The sequence below is a fragment of the Parambassis ranga genome, chromosome 5 (assembly GCF_900634625.1).
Source record: "Parambassis ranga chromosome 5, fParRan2.1, whole genome shotgun sequence".
Taxonomy (NCBI): domain Eukaryota; kingdom Metazoa; phylum Chordata; class Actinopteri; family Ambassidae; genus Parambassis; species Parambassis ranga.
Genome location: NC_041026.1, coordinates 4,786,664 through 4,801,976, shown reverse-complemented (window position 1 = coordinate 4,801,976; position 15,313 = coordinate 4,786,664). Strand labels below are relative to the sequence as shown.

At 45.2% G+C, this 15,313-nt stretch overlaps 1 protein-coding gene across 2 annotated transcripts in view; it reads right to left on the bottom strand.

The window, feature by feature from the left end:
* Positions 1-223: 223 nt before the first annotated feature.
* The window catches only part of LOC114435764 (myelin-oligodendrocyte glycoprotein-like), a 43,966-nt gene continuing 28,876 nt past the window's right edge, over positions 224-15,313 (bottom strand). Inside the window, exons 1-3 of one of the 2 annotated variants that reach the window (XM_028405709.1) lie at positions 1,541-1,669; positions 581-941; positions 224-487 (exon numbers count right to left, since the gene is read on the bottom strand). In XM_028405709.1, the coding sequence (XP_028261510.1) occupies positions 316-487; positions 581-941; positions 1,541-1,622 (615 nt within the window). In that variant the 5' untranslated portion in view covers positions 1,623-1,669 and the 3' untranslated portion in view covers positions 224-315. Of the gene's footprint in view, positions 488-580; positions 942-1,540; positions 1,670-15,313 lie in introns of those variants that run through there. The other variant, XM_028405711.1, reaches the window with a different exon arrangement.

Sequence of the window (15,313 nt, the reverse complement as noted above, 5' to 3'; positions counted from 1 at the left end):
TTGATCTATCGATCAATAATAAATATCATTTCATCTACAACAGCCGAGCAATGACCTGCATGTACAGGGTTAAAAGTGCGTCCTGCATCAGACAAACTGTTTACATGATGGAAGCTTTTACACAGAGTCTCATTATCCTGAACACTGAGTGGACCACGTGATGGATGAAGCCCGTCATCCACAGACGGTTTGGTTAGTTTGGTTCACTCAGTAGAAACTCAGTCCTCAAATATATGTGAATAAAGACGGACAGCTGTGAGCTCTGTCTGTCTCCCAGTGGACACGTGGTTGCAGCAGCTTTGACTCTGATGTCCATCAGTTGTGTCTGTCCACACCATGACAGCCTTCCTCCAGCAGGTCCTGTGAGTCCATCTGAGGCCGGAGGAGATAAAGTCCCTTTAACAGATGTGAGTGAGTGAAGCTGCTGTCCTCTCTGTTCACAAAGACCCCCTGAGCAAGGCACCTAGAGTGGAGGGACTTTACTGACCTGGAAGGAGAAGAGACGAGACACATGTCAAACACCTGTCTCCCAAACATCTGTCAGCCATCAGGTAAAAACAACTAAATACTTTTGACTCACTTCTGATTTTTGGAGCTTTTTTTTATTTTTGGGATGAAACATCTGTATCTTCTTTGATCTTTCTCTGAGACGTTGATGATCTTGAGCGATATGTTTCCTTGCTTCAGGTCGTCTGTGAACAGCATCGTCCTCTTGATGAACGTCTCCAACTTCATGTCAGGGACGTCTTCATTGTCCCTGTACAGATGGACGTACTCCACTCGTTTCAGTCGGTCTCTGGGGTCAGGTTTCAGGTCGGGGTCGGACCACTCCACCGTCAGCGCCTCAACATTCAGCTTCGGCTCCACGTGACACGGCAGGATGACATCATCACCTGGAGCAGCCACGATTGGCTCAGGTGAGCCGACGACCTCATACTGACCTGAAGAGGGAGGAGGACACATTTAATTCATGTTCAGGGACAATTTAGAGACAGAGACAATGTCCAACTTTACAGCAGAAACTCAGATTAAGTCTTTGAGTGACAGGTCAGTGTGACTCATCAGTACTGATTGATCAACAAATACTGCTGGTGTTTATGTAGTGAGTCAGACAGTCAAGCTCTCAGAGTGTTTGGACCAGACCAGACCTGACCTGCCTTTAAACTGACTCACTTACGATGAAGAGTTCTGTATTAAACATCTGGATTAGAACTGGTTAAGCCTCTTCACCAGGACACAACAGCTTCCGCTAAAGACAGAGACTGGATCTGTGCTACCTCAGACAAACCTGACCTCTATTCCCACAGTCTGTATTCATACACTGATGCACTGTCCTGTTATAAATGTCCTGGGACCATGAAACAAGGTCTCTCCTAAACATTAGCATAATTCATGCAGCACGTGTTTCTATGTGCTAATTACAGAGATGATATCCTCCTGTTTAACAGGTAATAGAACATAACACATGTTATCTAACTGAAAACTGATTAAACATGATAATATATCATTAGTGTCAAAATAAGTAGCAGTATGATCTTACCTTCCACACATGTGACGATGAGAATGAGTAGAAAAGTGATCAGAGTCACAGCAGAAGAGAGAAAACCGTCCTCACTGCCCATTGAGATCCACAGAGTGTCAGCGTGTGAAACAACCCAGAGGCTGTGTGAATATATATAACTCTGAAACCACTCTGCCCACTGAGACTAACTACAGGCTGAGACTTCAGAGACTCCGCCCACATTATTGAAATGTCTGTCTCTATGAAACCACCACAGCAGGAAAACAATAACAATCCACATAATTATTTCTGCTCTTATATAAAATAATCATAGAATAAAATCACAGACTGAGTGATCAGATATTTTATGAGACGACTTGTTTTCATCATTTTACAGTCTGATCACAGACAGAGACCTGCAGGAAGGATCCATTTAATGCTCAATCATTTTGCTGGTGATGCTGATGACGTGTTTATGAATGATACTGACAGCAGTGATCAGCCTGTCAGAGAGACACGTCAACAGACTCAACAGAAGGCGGCCATGTTGCGGGAGAGGACCTGGACTCTCTGACAGAGGACGTGGTCCAAATTAAAGACTATACTGGACTGTCCCTGTCACCCGCTCCACATTGTGCTGACCAGCTACAGGAGCTCGTTCAGCAACAGACTCCGACTCCCACGATGCACCACTGAGAGACACAGGAAGTCATTCCTGTAGTCAAACTGTTGAAGGTTTATACCGCAGTAAATATGTTCTCTTTACATACACCTCAGGGATGTAAACAGCTGTGAGCTTGTGCACATCTTTACCTTTTATAAGACCATGTGGACTTATGATTTACTGATGAAAACACACACGAGGAGATGGAAATATATTCACAACAACAACGTGAAACCAGGAGTGACCTCACACAGCTCCCATCCAGATGTTTGCTGCCTGCTGGATGACAGCCTGTAGAATGGACAGATGTTCAGTCAGTGAGAAACACGCTGGAATCATCACACTTGTTGTTCAATCACAATCACATCTACAACAAGCTCCTTATAATGTTTATAGATAAGAAAGAAGACGTGAAGCTTAGTTATTAATTGTGGCCAGGTGAGTTAATTCCTCCCAGCCGCTGGGGGCATTCTCTTGTTGTCTTGTGCTGATTGGTGGCGCCGTACCTATTTCAGCAGGCAGGTGGTCTCTCTCTCGCGAGAGACGCAGCAGTAGCAACGGTGTCTGCGGGGCCGTGGTGTGGTGCGTGACTTTTTGCAGAGTGCGCTGTGGCAGCGTGTGTGCGGCGGGGCTGCGGTCCTCTTTCTGCTGGGATTCCACCTGTGGCGCTGGTTCGGTGAGTTGCCGCACTCCGGTGATAATTAGATCTCCCTGCTCTCTGATCTGCAGTGGTGGCGGCGGGACCGGCTCACCAGAGATCAGCGTGGCCACACAGCACGGTGTGGATTTCCTCCCCCTCTGCTTCATCATTGCACCAGCAGGGGCTGTCTGTTCTGGTCCTGATCTGTGCTGTCGTAACAGTACTGGACTTCCTTCGTGGATTCTGGGCCAGCGGGTTTATCCACATTTAATTGGAACTGTGTTGATGGGTGTTTGGATTCTTGTTTGGGTTAATTGTCTGTTATTTCTGATTGTTTTGATTGTTCTATAGGCTTAGGCCTAATATTGACTTAATATATATTGAATTAGGTTATATTTTAGTTGTAGCATACGTGTTTATTTTACTTTATTTTATTTATTTGTGATTAGTTATCGGGTTATTCCCCTTTTTTCATTTTTGATATTTGAGGTTGTTTTCTGGTTTTTCTGTTTCTTATTATTAGTGTGAGTGTGTTTGTGGCCTTGTTGATGTGGTTGGGTCCCTTTGGTCTGTGATTATTTCTCTTTAGTGTTGCTGTACAGGAGCTGTGGCCCAGCGGTGCTGGTCCCCCTTCCCTGGTGCTGGGTTTTCTTCACGTCATTTCGTTGGAGTGTAGTGTCACAGGTGTGTAGGTTGATCCCTTCTTGGTTTGTTCCTCTTCCCCCGGTGAGCCTCAGCCTTGTCAGCGTTTCCTTTTATTTTTCCAGGGCCTCAACTCATCTCCTTCTGTGAACTGACAACACATTTGATTATTGATTTTAAACTTGGTTTGCTGCAGCTAATTTTATTCTTTTGGAATTAAATAATCTTTTGTGGTACACGTTCCTCGCCCTGTGTGTGACTCGAACCTGTGTGCCTTCCTTATTTCCTGGGTTTGAGGTCTCCACCTCCCCAGGTGACGTTGTTAGCAACTTAAGTAGTCTCCCCCCTTCCTCCTGAGCTCCGTCACATAATAATGCTGTATTTTTCTGCTTGTATTCTGATCATGACATCACAACTTTGCTAAAACAAAAGCTTGTGTTGGTTCCCCTGCTTCCACATGTTTGTGGGCGGTACAGGTGAGCACATCTAATAACCCCTCCCAGTAGTGCTCCAGTGCATCCTAGGCACTGTGCAGGCAGAGAGACCGAGCATATTTCAATTATATTTTTTTTCTGTGTTTAGAAACCACAACAGTCATCTGTACGAATGAAGCCATCAAACAAGATCCAGTTGCTGCAGTCTTTCTGGCAGAAGACAGGCCAAGCTCATGTACACCAGCACTGTTCATAATATGTAATTAACAAGCGTTCACCTTTCTCTGGTGCCTCATGTGTTTCACTTCTAACCACCACAAACTCCCCACAGTGGGGATCAGTAAGAACTGTGTTGGAGCAGCAACAAGGTGGTAAATATATCTGTGGATGCTCTCATTCATCCAGGTCATAGTTTAATTCGAGGCAACTGGACTCAAGGATTGTTTTTTGAAGATGTTTCGCCACTCCCCCAAGTGGCTTCTTCAGTTCTACTACTTTTCTGGTTGGGAATCTTATGTGTTCAGGACCTCTGTGGGTGGATACGGATATTCCCGACAACAACGTCTCTGTCGAGGGATTTCAGACGGTTCAAGCTGACGGATTGCACCGAGCGGTAAGCGGAGAGGTGGTGGACTTCCTGTTTTTGTTAACAACAGATGGTGCAATCCCGGTCATATTACAATCAAGGACCGTATCTGTAGCCCCAACATTAAACTGCCAGGGCTGCTTTGAGACAACAGACTGGGAGGTGCTCTGTGAGCCGCTTGGTGAGGACATTTATGGGCTTACAGGGTGCATCACAGACTACATCAATTTCTGTGGTGACTGCAACATCACAACAAGGATTGTAAAATGTTACCCAAACAACAAGCCCTGGGTAACAAAGGACATTAAAGCCATCCTCAATGAGAAGAAGCAGCTTTCAGAGGTGGCAACAGGGAGGAGCTGAGGGCCATTCAGAGAGACCTGAAGGTGAAAACCAGAGAGGCTAAAGAAAACTACAGGAGGAAGCTGGAGTGGAAACTCCAGCAGAACAACACAAGGGAGGTCTGGAGTGGCATGAGGACCATCTCAGGTTTCAGACCAGCTAGCAGAGGGGTCGATGGTAGTGTGGAAAGGGACAATGAATTAAACCTGTTCTTTAACAGATTTGACACTGCGGTCCCGGGTCCCCGCTGACTCTCCTGTTTTCAAACCTGCACTGCTCCCTCCCCTCCCCCCTCTTGATGCCTCCATCACCTACAATGGCCCCACACCACCACCTCCAATCACCTCCTCTAACGGCCCTCTTCTGTCTGTGCACTCCCTTTCTCTGCACTCCCAGTCTCCACTCTTCACACCTCTCCAGGTTAGACGACAGCTGAGCAAACTCCCCACCAGCAAGGCTGCTGGACCTGATGGTGTTAGCCCTCGAGTCCTCAAAGACTGTGCTGACCAGCTCTGTGGAGTGCTTCACCGGGTCTTCATCATGAGGCTGAGTCTCCAGAGGGTCGTTGTGCTATGGAAGATGTCCTGCATAGTGCTAGTGCCGAAGACGCCGTGGCCCAGTGGTTCTTCGGACTACCTACCAGTGGCACTGATGTCACACATGATGAAGACCGTGGAGAGACTCATTCTGGAACAGCTCCGGCCTACTGTACAGCCTACTGCTGGACCAGCCAGGTGGGTGCTACCAGACAGAGTCATGTCACCTTCAGACGTTTTCTGAGGACTCTGCCATAGTGGGATGTATCAGCAAAGGTGGAGAGTCTGACTCCACAAGAAGGGCCAGAGCCGCCTCTATTTTCTGAGGAGGCTCCGGTCCTTTAACATCTGTCGGACTATGCTGAGGATTTTTTGTGAGTCTGTGGTTGCCAGTGCTATTTTGTTTGCTGTTGTGTGCTGGGGCAGCAGACTGAAAGCAGTGGAAACACAAACAGACTCAATAAACCCTCTACATGCTCCCTCTAGGAAACATCATCCAGAAGCATGGCATAAACTTTCATTGTTATGCTGATGATACCCAGCTGTATTTATCCATGAAGCCTGAAGAAACGGAGCCGCTAGTCAGACTACAGGCGTGTCTAAAGGACATAAGGGACTGGATGTCCTCCAACTTTTTACTATTAAACTTGGACAAGACTGAGGTCAATGTTTTTGGACCTAAACATCTCAGAACTAGTTATCAGATAATACTTTCTCTCTGGATGGACTTACTCTGGCCTCCAGTACGACTGTGAGGAACCTTGGAGTTATCTTTGATCAAGACATGTCGTTTGTCTCTCATATTAAGCAGGTCTCCAAGACCGCTTTCTTTCACCTGCGTAATATTACTAAGATCAGGAGCATCCTCTCTCAGAGTGATGCTGAAAAGCTCATCCATGCTTTTGTCACTTCAAGACTGGACTACTGCAACTCTTTATTGTCAGGATGTCCACATTACTCCATCAACAGTCTGCAGCTGATCCAGAACGCAGCAGCTAGAGTTCTGACAGGAAGCAGCCAAAGGGATCATATCTCTCCTGTTCTAGCGTCTCTTCACTGGCTCCCAGTGGACTCAAGAATACACTTCAAGATCCTTCTTCTAACCTACAAGGCTCTTCATGGACTTGCTCCATTGTATCTGCAGGACCTGATTGTACCATATGTTCCTAATAGGACACTCAGATCTCTGAGTGCAGGTTTACTTGTAGTTCCTAGGATTCATAAAAGTAGAATGGGAGGACGAGCTTTCAGCTATCAGGCACCGCTATTATGGAACCAGTTACCAATCTGGGTCCGAGAGGCAGACACTGCCTCCACCTTTAATACTAGACTTAAAACTTTTCTGTTTAGTAAGGCCTACAGTTAGCCTTAGACCTACTGTGTAGCACAGCTATGCTGCTCTAGGCCTACGCTGTCAGGGGCACAAACATGATCCACTGAGCAGTTTCCCTCTCACCCTCTAACCTCTCCTTTTCTCTCCTTAGTCGGGCTCACACTGGTCTCAAGACCTGCATGCTGACCTGCAGTCCGGCTCGTGAAGTCTCTCTTGCCCTACGTTGTCGGGGGGCACAAACATGATCCACTGAGCAGTTTCCCTCTCACCCTCTGACCTCTCCTCTACTCTCCTTAGTCTGGCTCATACTGGGTAATATCGTCTCATAATCTGTGTTTACTGTCTGCCTCGTAGTTCTGTGCCTCGCTCTCGCTCTCTCTCTTTGCAGGTCTTTGCATACTCAGAATCAGAATCAGAATCAGAAATGCTTTATTGATCCCAGGGGGAAATTGCTTTCGTTCCAGGTGCTCCGTGTGTACTCAAAAAAGACAAAATAAGGTAAAGTAGTGAGCATAAAAATAAAAAATATAAAATAAAACCTAATAAATTCTAAACATTAATATACATTCAAGTCAAATCCTGGCAAGTGAAGACTAAAGTCATATATAATACAACTTGTACCGTGTGCAGTAAAATCTTGTCTAAATAAATCCAATATGGATATGATTACAAGACAGTGTGTTCTGGTCTCAGAGGGAGGTGTTGTACAGTTTGATGGCCACAGGAAGGAAGGACCTCCTGTGACTGACCTGCAGTCTGGCCCCTGATCTCTCCTGTGCTCATCGACTTCACTAACCCCTGCTGCTCATCTTTGCTATCAAATTACTATTCCTACTTATGGACCGACGATATATATAGATATCTATTACAATATAATCACTGTTTCATCTTGCTGTCATGTTTGCTCTGTACTGTATCATGTTGTATCATGTTTGCTCCTCTCTCTCTACTCTCTCTCTCTATCTCTCTCTCTCTCTCTCTCTCTTCCCTCTCTCTCTCTCTCTCCTCTCTCTCTCTCTCCTCTCTCTCTCTCTCTCTCTCTCTCTCTCTCTCTCTCCTCTCTCTCTCTCTCTCTCTCTCTCTCTCTCTCTCTCTCCCTCATCCTCTCTGACTAGCAGCAGGACTGGTTCCCCCTTAAGTTGACGGGTCCTGCTCAAGGTTTCTTCCTCTTAAAGGGAGTTTTTCCTTGCCACAGTGTTCTTAGGGGGGTTCCTGTGAAACGCTTGAGACAATGTCTGATTGTAATATGTGCTATATAAATAAAACTGAATTGAATTGAATTGAATTAAACTGATCAGAAGGGCCGGGGATGTTGTGGGGGTGGAGCTGGATCACCTGACAGCAGCGTCAGACAGAAGGATGATGGCTAAGCTGCAGGGGATCCTGGAGAACAGCTTCCATCCTCTCCACCACGTGCTGCTGAGGTGCAGGAGGACTTTCAGTGCCAGACTGATCCCTCCTAAAAGCACCACTGATTAGGTTTTATTTTTTCTGATTCTGATTCTGAAAATAATTTGAAAGATCTCCATCAGCTGCTGGACTGTTCTATGACATACGTGGTGACTCTGACAATCTGTTGGTCACATGACCCAGAGCAGAGCGACATAGCTTGATGTATTGATCATCAGCAGGTGTGCAGACCTCTGTAAAAGCAGATGTTTTTGTTGCTCTGCAGCATGTAACACAATGACATGAGGGACAGACATAAACTATGATGTTAGAGAAGCAGCACGCTGTGCATCAATCTGAGTCCACAGGTGACCCAGAGGGCCCAAAAGGGTCAGACTGTAGGTAGTTATGGCCAAATGAAGCCCCATGAATCACAGAGGCTTTCCAACCTATTGCTTCACCCAAAGGTTCTAGGTCTTTGAAACAATGAAATGAAATTAACAAACAAATGTGCATGTTTATAAAATGTATTTGATTGAAATGAAAAAATAACACATCAATATATCTATACATGAAATTTACAAATCCATTTATTAAGCTCAATTTTCAGTGGAGACGTTGTTGCAGCAGCTTTGACTCTGATGTCCATCAGTTGTGTCTGTCCACACCATGACAGCCTTCCTCCTGCAGGTCCTGTGTGTCCATCTGAGGCCGGAGGAGATAAAGTCCCTTTAACAGATGTGTGTGAGTGAACCTGCTGTCCTCTCTGTTCACAAAGAACCCCGGAGCAAGGCACCTAGAGTGGAGGGACTTTACTGACCTGGAAGGAGAAGAGACACATGTCAAACACCTGTCTCCCAAACATCTGTCGGCCATCAGGTAAAAACAACTAAAGACTTTTGACTCACTTGTGATTTTGGAGCTTTGACACAAACACGTATAAACCAGATCCAGCACCGAGGACCAGAGGGACCAGGAAGACCACCAGAGGCTCAGCCTGCACCGATGAGACGAACCACCAAGATCTGAGAGACAGAGACGCGAACCACTGAGACTGAAATCCACTAAAACTGTTGTATCTGTAAATGTGATTTAAAAACGGTAAGTATGATGATTCCAGCATGTCTCTCACTGGCTGAACATCTGTCCATTCTACAGGCATCCATCAGTCGGCAAACATTCTGGTTTCACAATGTTGTGAAGATATTTGTGCGTCTGATGTTCAGGTTTGTGTGTCACAGACCTCTGCATGAATGGTGACTCTGCTCTGGATTGGAAAAGGACCAAGACACATATTTACCCAGGCTGTAGTTACAGTAAATCCAAACTTTGCATGAGAAGTTGTAACAGTTCCTGAGAAAAACAGGGAGAAAGATTCCACACTAAGAAATTGCTGTAAATATACAGCCATTTTTCAACAGTAATATATTGTACTAATATAATACGGTTGTAGTTTGCAATGCATTGTGGGATGTTCAATGTGAAGCAACAGCACACAGCCGGGCAACAGTATGTTAGAAGTTACAGTACTCTACAGTATTTTTCAAAAATAAAAAGGTGCCAACTGCAGGAGGGAAAATGTCCTCTTTCTCCCAGAGCACTGGGTACTCTTTCTATGAACAAGAAGTCCTGCTCATCTGCATCGTATTTACAAACCTAATCTTTATCTGCAGGGAATCCTACTACCAGCCCAGCACTCCAAGGATCCTTGAGTCATCCTCCATGTCATCCAGCCACCCGTTCCATGGTCTGCCCCTCCATTGATGTCCTTCTGGCTTCTGGTGGAGCACTTTCTGTGCCGCCCACACATCTGGCATTCGTTCCACATTCGTGTCACCGAAGTCTTGTGTCCTCCAGACACTAGAATCACAGACGGGGCCAATAAATGTGACATAGAATCTTCCTTTCCCACCTGTTTAGAACTTCTTGGCTTCTCTGCGTAAGAGTCCATGTTCACAGCCATAGGTGGCCACTGGTCTTATGACTACCCAGTAGATGGTCTCTTTAGTCCTCCTTGACAGGAGTTTTGATTACAGTAGGTGTAGTGAGTTGTAATAACTGTGGTTCCTAGCACTGATTCTGGCAAGTACCTCCTGATGGGTATCGTTATTTGATGATATCATGGAACACAGGTACTTGAAGCGATCGACTTGTTCAAATTTGTATTTGCCAACTCAAAAGGTGTATTGACTGCACCTGGTTATGGGTCACCAACATATACTTGGTCTTCATTAACTTCCAGACCAGCTAATTGTGATTCAGCATCCGGCTCCTTAGAAGCTTGTTTCAGGTAACTCTCATTTCTCCAGTAAGTCAACACCATCAGCGTAGGCTAGATATTGCACAGTTCTGTTGAGTAGGGTTCCTCCTCTATTGATTACAATGCTTCTGATGATGCCCCCAAAAGTTAGTTGAACCATCTGCTAGAAAGAGAGTCTCCTTGCTGCAGGCCTTGGTTGAACAGTAAACTCATGGGAAAGCTCATTTTGTACCTTCACCTTGCAGGTAGTTCTAGCTGCTCTCTTTTAGGGATGGCTAGTAGATCAAGGGTATCGTACAAATCGTTTTACACTTTTTTACACTTGAGTTAAAAAAAGTAAGCTAACCTGAATCCTTGTTCGTAAACCACTTTACATGAGGTAAATATTTTTGAACGATTAAAAATAAGTTTGTCTCTCCTTCACGCTACACACATTCACACATGTCTAAATATTGAATGCCAAATCTATTTTATATGGTAAAGATTATTCTCATCAGTGATTGTTTTTTTCATAATATGGCCATCTGTTCTTTACAGGTGTCCTTGCTCTGTAGCTGACATCGAGACAACTCTCCCTCCTCCGGAAGCCCTCTCTGACACTGAGTAACCATAAACTATGCAAAACATCACATGTTTTCAGACGGCAGATCCTCCGTCAGCAGCACTGACTGGTTTCACTTTGACTCCAAGTGTTTACTACAATAACAATTTCATCACACTGTTCCTGTCTGTTGCATCAATGACTTTTAAATGTTTGTTTTGTTTACTTATTGACAGAGAAATCTGTTCAGTGTTTAAACACAAACAAGTATCATGAATATAACCCTCTGTTTTAATGATGTTTTTAATTCCATCATTTGAATCAGCAGATAAAAAAAACTCAACAAACTCACAACCAAGACTGTGGTGAGTTACAGTTCCAGTTAAAAGATTACCCACACACACACTGACATTCTGTGGATATAAATGGGCAAATCTCTCCTGGTTTCGATAACTTTTCTGCAGATTTTCATCCACACATGAAGGTAAGATCAGAATCCTACACTTTATGATATATATTCTACAGCTGGTGTTAATGGGCTGGTGGGGCTACACCCTCCTTATGTTATGTAATAAAGATGGGAAAGTTATTATCTAAATAGCATACAAACATTGTTATAAGTTAACATTTAGTTTTAGTGAAAACCCTAAACCACAGGATATCTGATAAATGGGCTAATTTTAAGCAGCCGGAGCAAATCAAATCTGGTCTGGTCTGACTGAATGAATAATTTTTTTATTTTTAAAAATAACTTTATTTACATTACTAAGCTAAAAGCACTGCACATGCAAAACATTTTAATCCAAGTAATCTGCAAATATTAAATTTCCCTGACAAGATAGATTTTTATGAATCCACATTTGCTTAATAATCAGTGGTGGAAAGTAACTAAGTATTTGTACTTCGTTACTGTACTTAAGTAAAAATAATGGTGCATACTTTATACTTTTATCTCCACTCCATGTTGCAGCTGTTACCTGTACTTTCTCCTCCACTACATTTCTACAGTGTCCTGTAGTTCCTTGTTCCATGTGATGAGCACAGTGCTGGACTGATGTGAGGTCAGACTCTGCATGGAGGTGGTGTCACGCTGCCAGCTGTGTTTCTATAATGAGCCTTAGTCATGATGCCGATGCTCTGGCTTTACTTTTAATACTTGCCCGGTCAAAGCTTGACGAGAGCCATTAGAGGAGTGACAGAATGGACAGGGAGAGGGACGATCATTGCTCCCTGCTGCCCGGGGAGGGTGCATCTTGTCTTGGCTGGGCACCCCACTCCCCTGCGCTCTTAGAGCTCTCCACAGAATCATCTGTGGAAGCTATAAAACACTAAAAACATCAGCCAATCCTCCGGGTGGACCCTGCGCGGAGTATTGGCTGGTCGTCACTCTCTTCCTGCTCTTCGCGCACCAGAGAGGTACGTGCATGATGGCCGAAGTCACAGACCGCAGCTCGTCTTCAGGTAATGCGCGTCCATGTGATGGGAGGGTGTGGCTTCAGGGTGAGCTCCGAGAGAGAAAGGGGCGTGTGTTTACTTTGGAAATCTGGCTGACTCTCACTGAGTTTTCAAAATCTCCTACCCTACCTTTAACAACAGTTTCACAATTCACAATTAATGTGACATGAAAGTTTTTGTTATCACCTGTAAGTCCATGAAGTTGCTGAACTGTAATAAATTATTAATTCTCTTCTAAACTGATGTTACAGATCTGGACCATGGCCTCAGTGAAGGTGCAGGGGCCTCCTCCTCCTCCTCCTCTCTGCTGTCCTGCTTCTGTCCATCAGTCCCCACTGGATCTGAAGTGTTGGATCAGTGATGGACTGTTCAGAGTTTTTCCTTCAACAAACTCCACCACGTATCCCAGAAGTCTTAGAGAACGGGACCATCCATGGACCAGAACGATACAAAGTCATCTGCCAGACTTAAATAACAACAGAACCTTTGTGACGGTTTATGACACCAAGAACAAGATTCCAGTGTTTTTCTGCCTCCAGGTACACAGGATGTGATGGGTGGAAGACCCAAGAATCCCAGGTGGAAGATTGAACCACAGGTGTGTTTGTTTTACACATAAATGCTGCATCCACCTCTCAGTTTTATCCAACAACTGTTTATTTAAAATTTCAATCAGATATTTGGGATACATTTTTAACATTTCATCAATTGACTGACTCATACAACTGAAATAATATCCCATCCTCAGGGCTTATATGATGATTGGTGCCCTCCTGTGGTCATATGGATACAGAGCATGTGATATATTTTTCAGGACAGCGTTTATTACTTATGGTTCTAATGTGTAACGGTCTGTCACCATCCACCCTCCACCTCCACAGCAGATTTCTGGCTTCCTTTATTTCTGTGGACTTTGTTCCTCCCTAATAAATCATATTTGATACATAGTGGTGCAGACTCCATTCTCACAGACCTGACAGCAGTTTCCAGTTATTGTAGGCGATTTATCAGTTCATAAATGTTTTCATTCTGTTTATTCTACATAGCTTATTGAACTAATTGAACATTTAATCTGCTTTTGCATTTTCACCGTTACAGCTTGAGGACACACGTGCAAACAAGAATATGAGGGAAGCAGGGTCTAAGACATACAACCACCAGGCTGGTGACATTGATTACAAACACCAGTTACGTTTTGACAGAGGACATTTATTACCAAGCTCTTATGGACAGACTGTAAATGACAGAAATTCTACATTCACTCTGACCAACGCTGTTCCTCAGATAAAGTCATTCAACCAGAGGAGCTGGAACAACATGGAGCAATGTGTCAAATGTGTTATGGATCAATTGTGCCATGACAACAATAATAACACAGAAGCCTTTGTAGTAATCGGAGCAGTGCCCGGCAACACCCTCCTCAAAAACAAGGTCAATGTTCCTTCCAAGATGTGGACAGCGTTCTGCTGCAACAGCAACAGCAAGCAGAGATGGCTGGCAAGTGCACACTGGGGCGAGAACCAAGATGGACTGAATACATATCTACAGACTAAGAATTTGACAGAGCTCTATAGAGAACTGGGAGAACAATTCGATCTGTTTCCTGAAACACAATGTCCTCTTCACACAACTGTCACCGAGTTTTATCCAGAAGTAAACAATAACTGCAGCTGTCCACCACCTATTTCAACTACGTCTGCTCCTCCTACAACTCCCTCTACTACGTTTGTTCCAACCAGCACTGCAAGTACCACATCTGCCCCCTTAGTACCACATCTGCCCCCCTTAGCAGCACATCTGCCCCCCTTAGAGTTAGTACTACTTCCACCCAAGTTAGCACCACATCTGCCCCAGTTAGCACCTCATCTGTCCCCCTTTGTAGCACATCTGCCCCCCTTAGTACCGCATCTGGTCCAGTTAGTACTACCTCCACCCGAGTTAGCACCACATCTGCCCCCCTTTGTAGCACATCTGCCCCCCTTAGTACCGCATCTGGTCCAGTTAGTACTACCTCCACCCAAGTTAGCACCACATCTGCCCCACTTAGCACCACATCTGCCCCCCTTTGTAGCACATCTGCCCCCCTCAGTCCCAGATCTAGTCGAGTTAGTACTACCACCACCCAGGTTAGCACCACATGTGCCCCACTTAGAACCACATCTGCCCCCCTTAGTACCACATCTGGTCCAGTTAGTACTACCGCCACCCAAGTTAGCACCACATCTGCCCCCTTAGTACCACATCTGGTCCAGTTAGTACTACCTCCACCCAAGTTAGCACCACATCTGCCCCACTTAGCACCACATCTGTCCCCCTTTGTAGCACATCTGCCCCCCTTAGTACCACATCTGGTAGAGTTAGTACTACTTCCACCCAAGTTAGCACCACATCTGCCCCAGTTAGCACCTCATCTGTCCCCCTTTGTAGCACATCTGCCCCCTTTAGTACCGCATCTGGTCCAGTTAGTACTACCTCACCCAAGTTAGCACCACATCTGCCCCCCTTTGTAGCACATCTGCCCCCTTAGTACCGCATCTGGTCCAGTTAGTACTACCTCCACCCAAGTTAGCACCACATCTGCCCCACTTAGCACCACATCTGTCCCCCTTAGTACCACATCTGGTCCAGTTAGTACTACCGCCACCCAAGTTAGCACCACATCTGCCCCCCTCAGTCCCACATCTAGTCCAGTTAGTACTACCACCACCCAAGTTAGCACCACATGTGCCCCACTTAGAACCACATCTGCCCCCCTCAGTATCGCATCTGGTCCAGTTAGTACTACCGCCACCCAAGTTAGCACCACATCTGCCCCCCTTAGTACCACATCTGGTCCAGTTAGTACTACCTCCACCCAAGTTAGCACCACATCTGCCCCCTCAGTACCATCTGGTCCAGTTAGTACTACCGCCACCAAAGTTAGTACCACCTATGGCCCACTTAGCACCACATCTGGTCCCTTAGTAGCATTCTACCACACTTAGCACCAC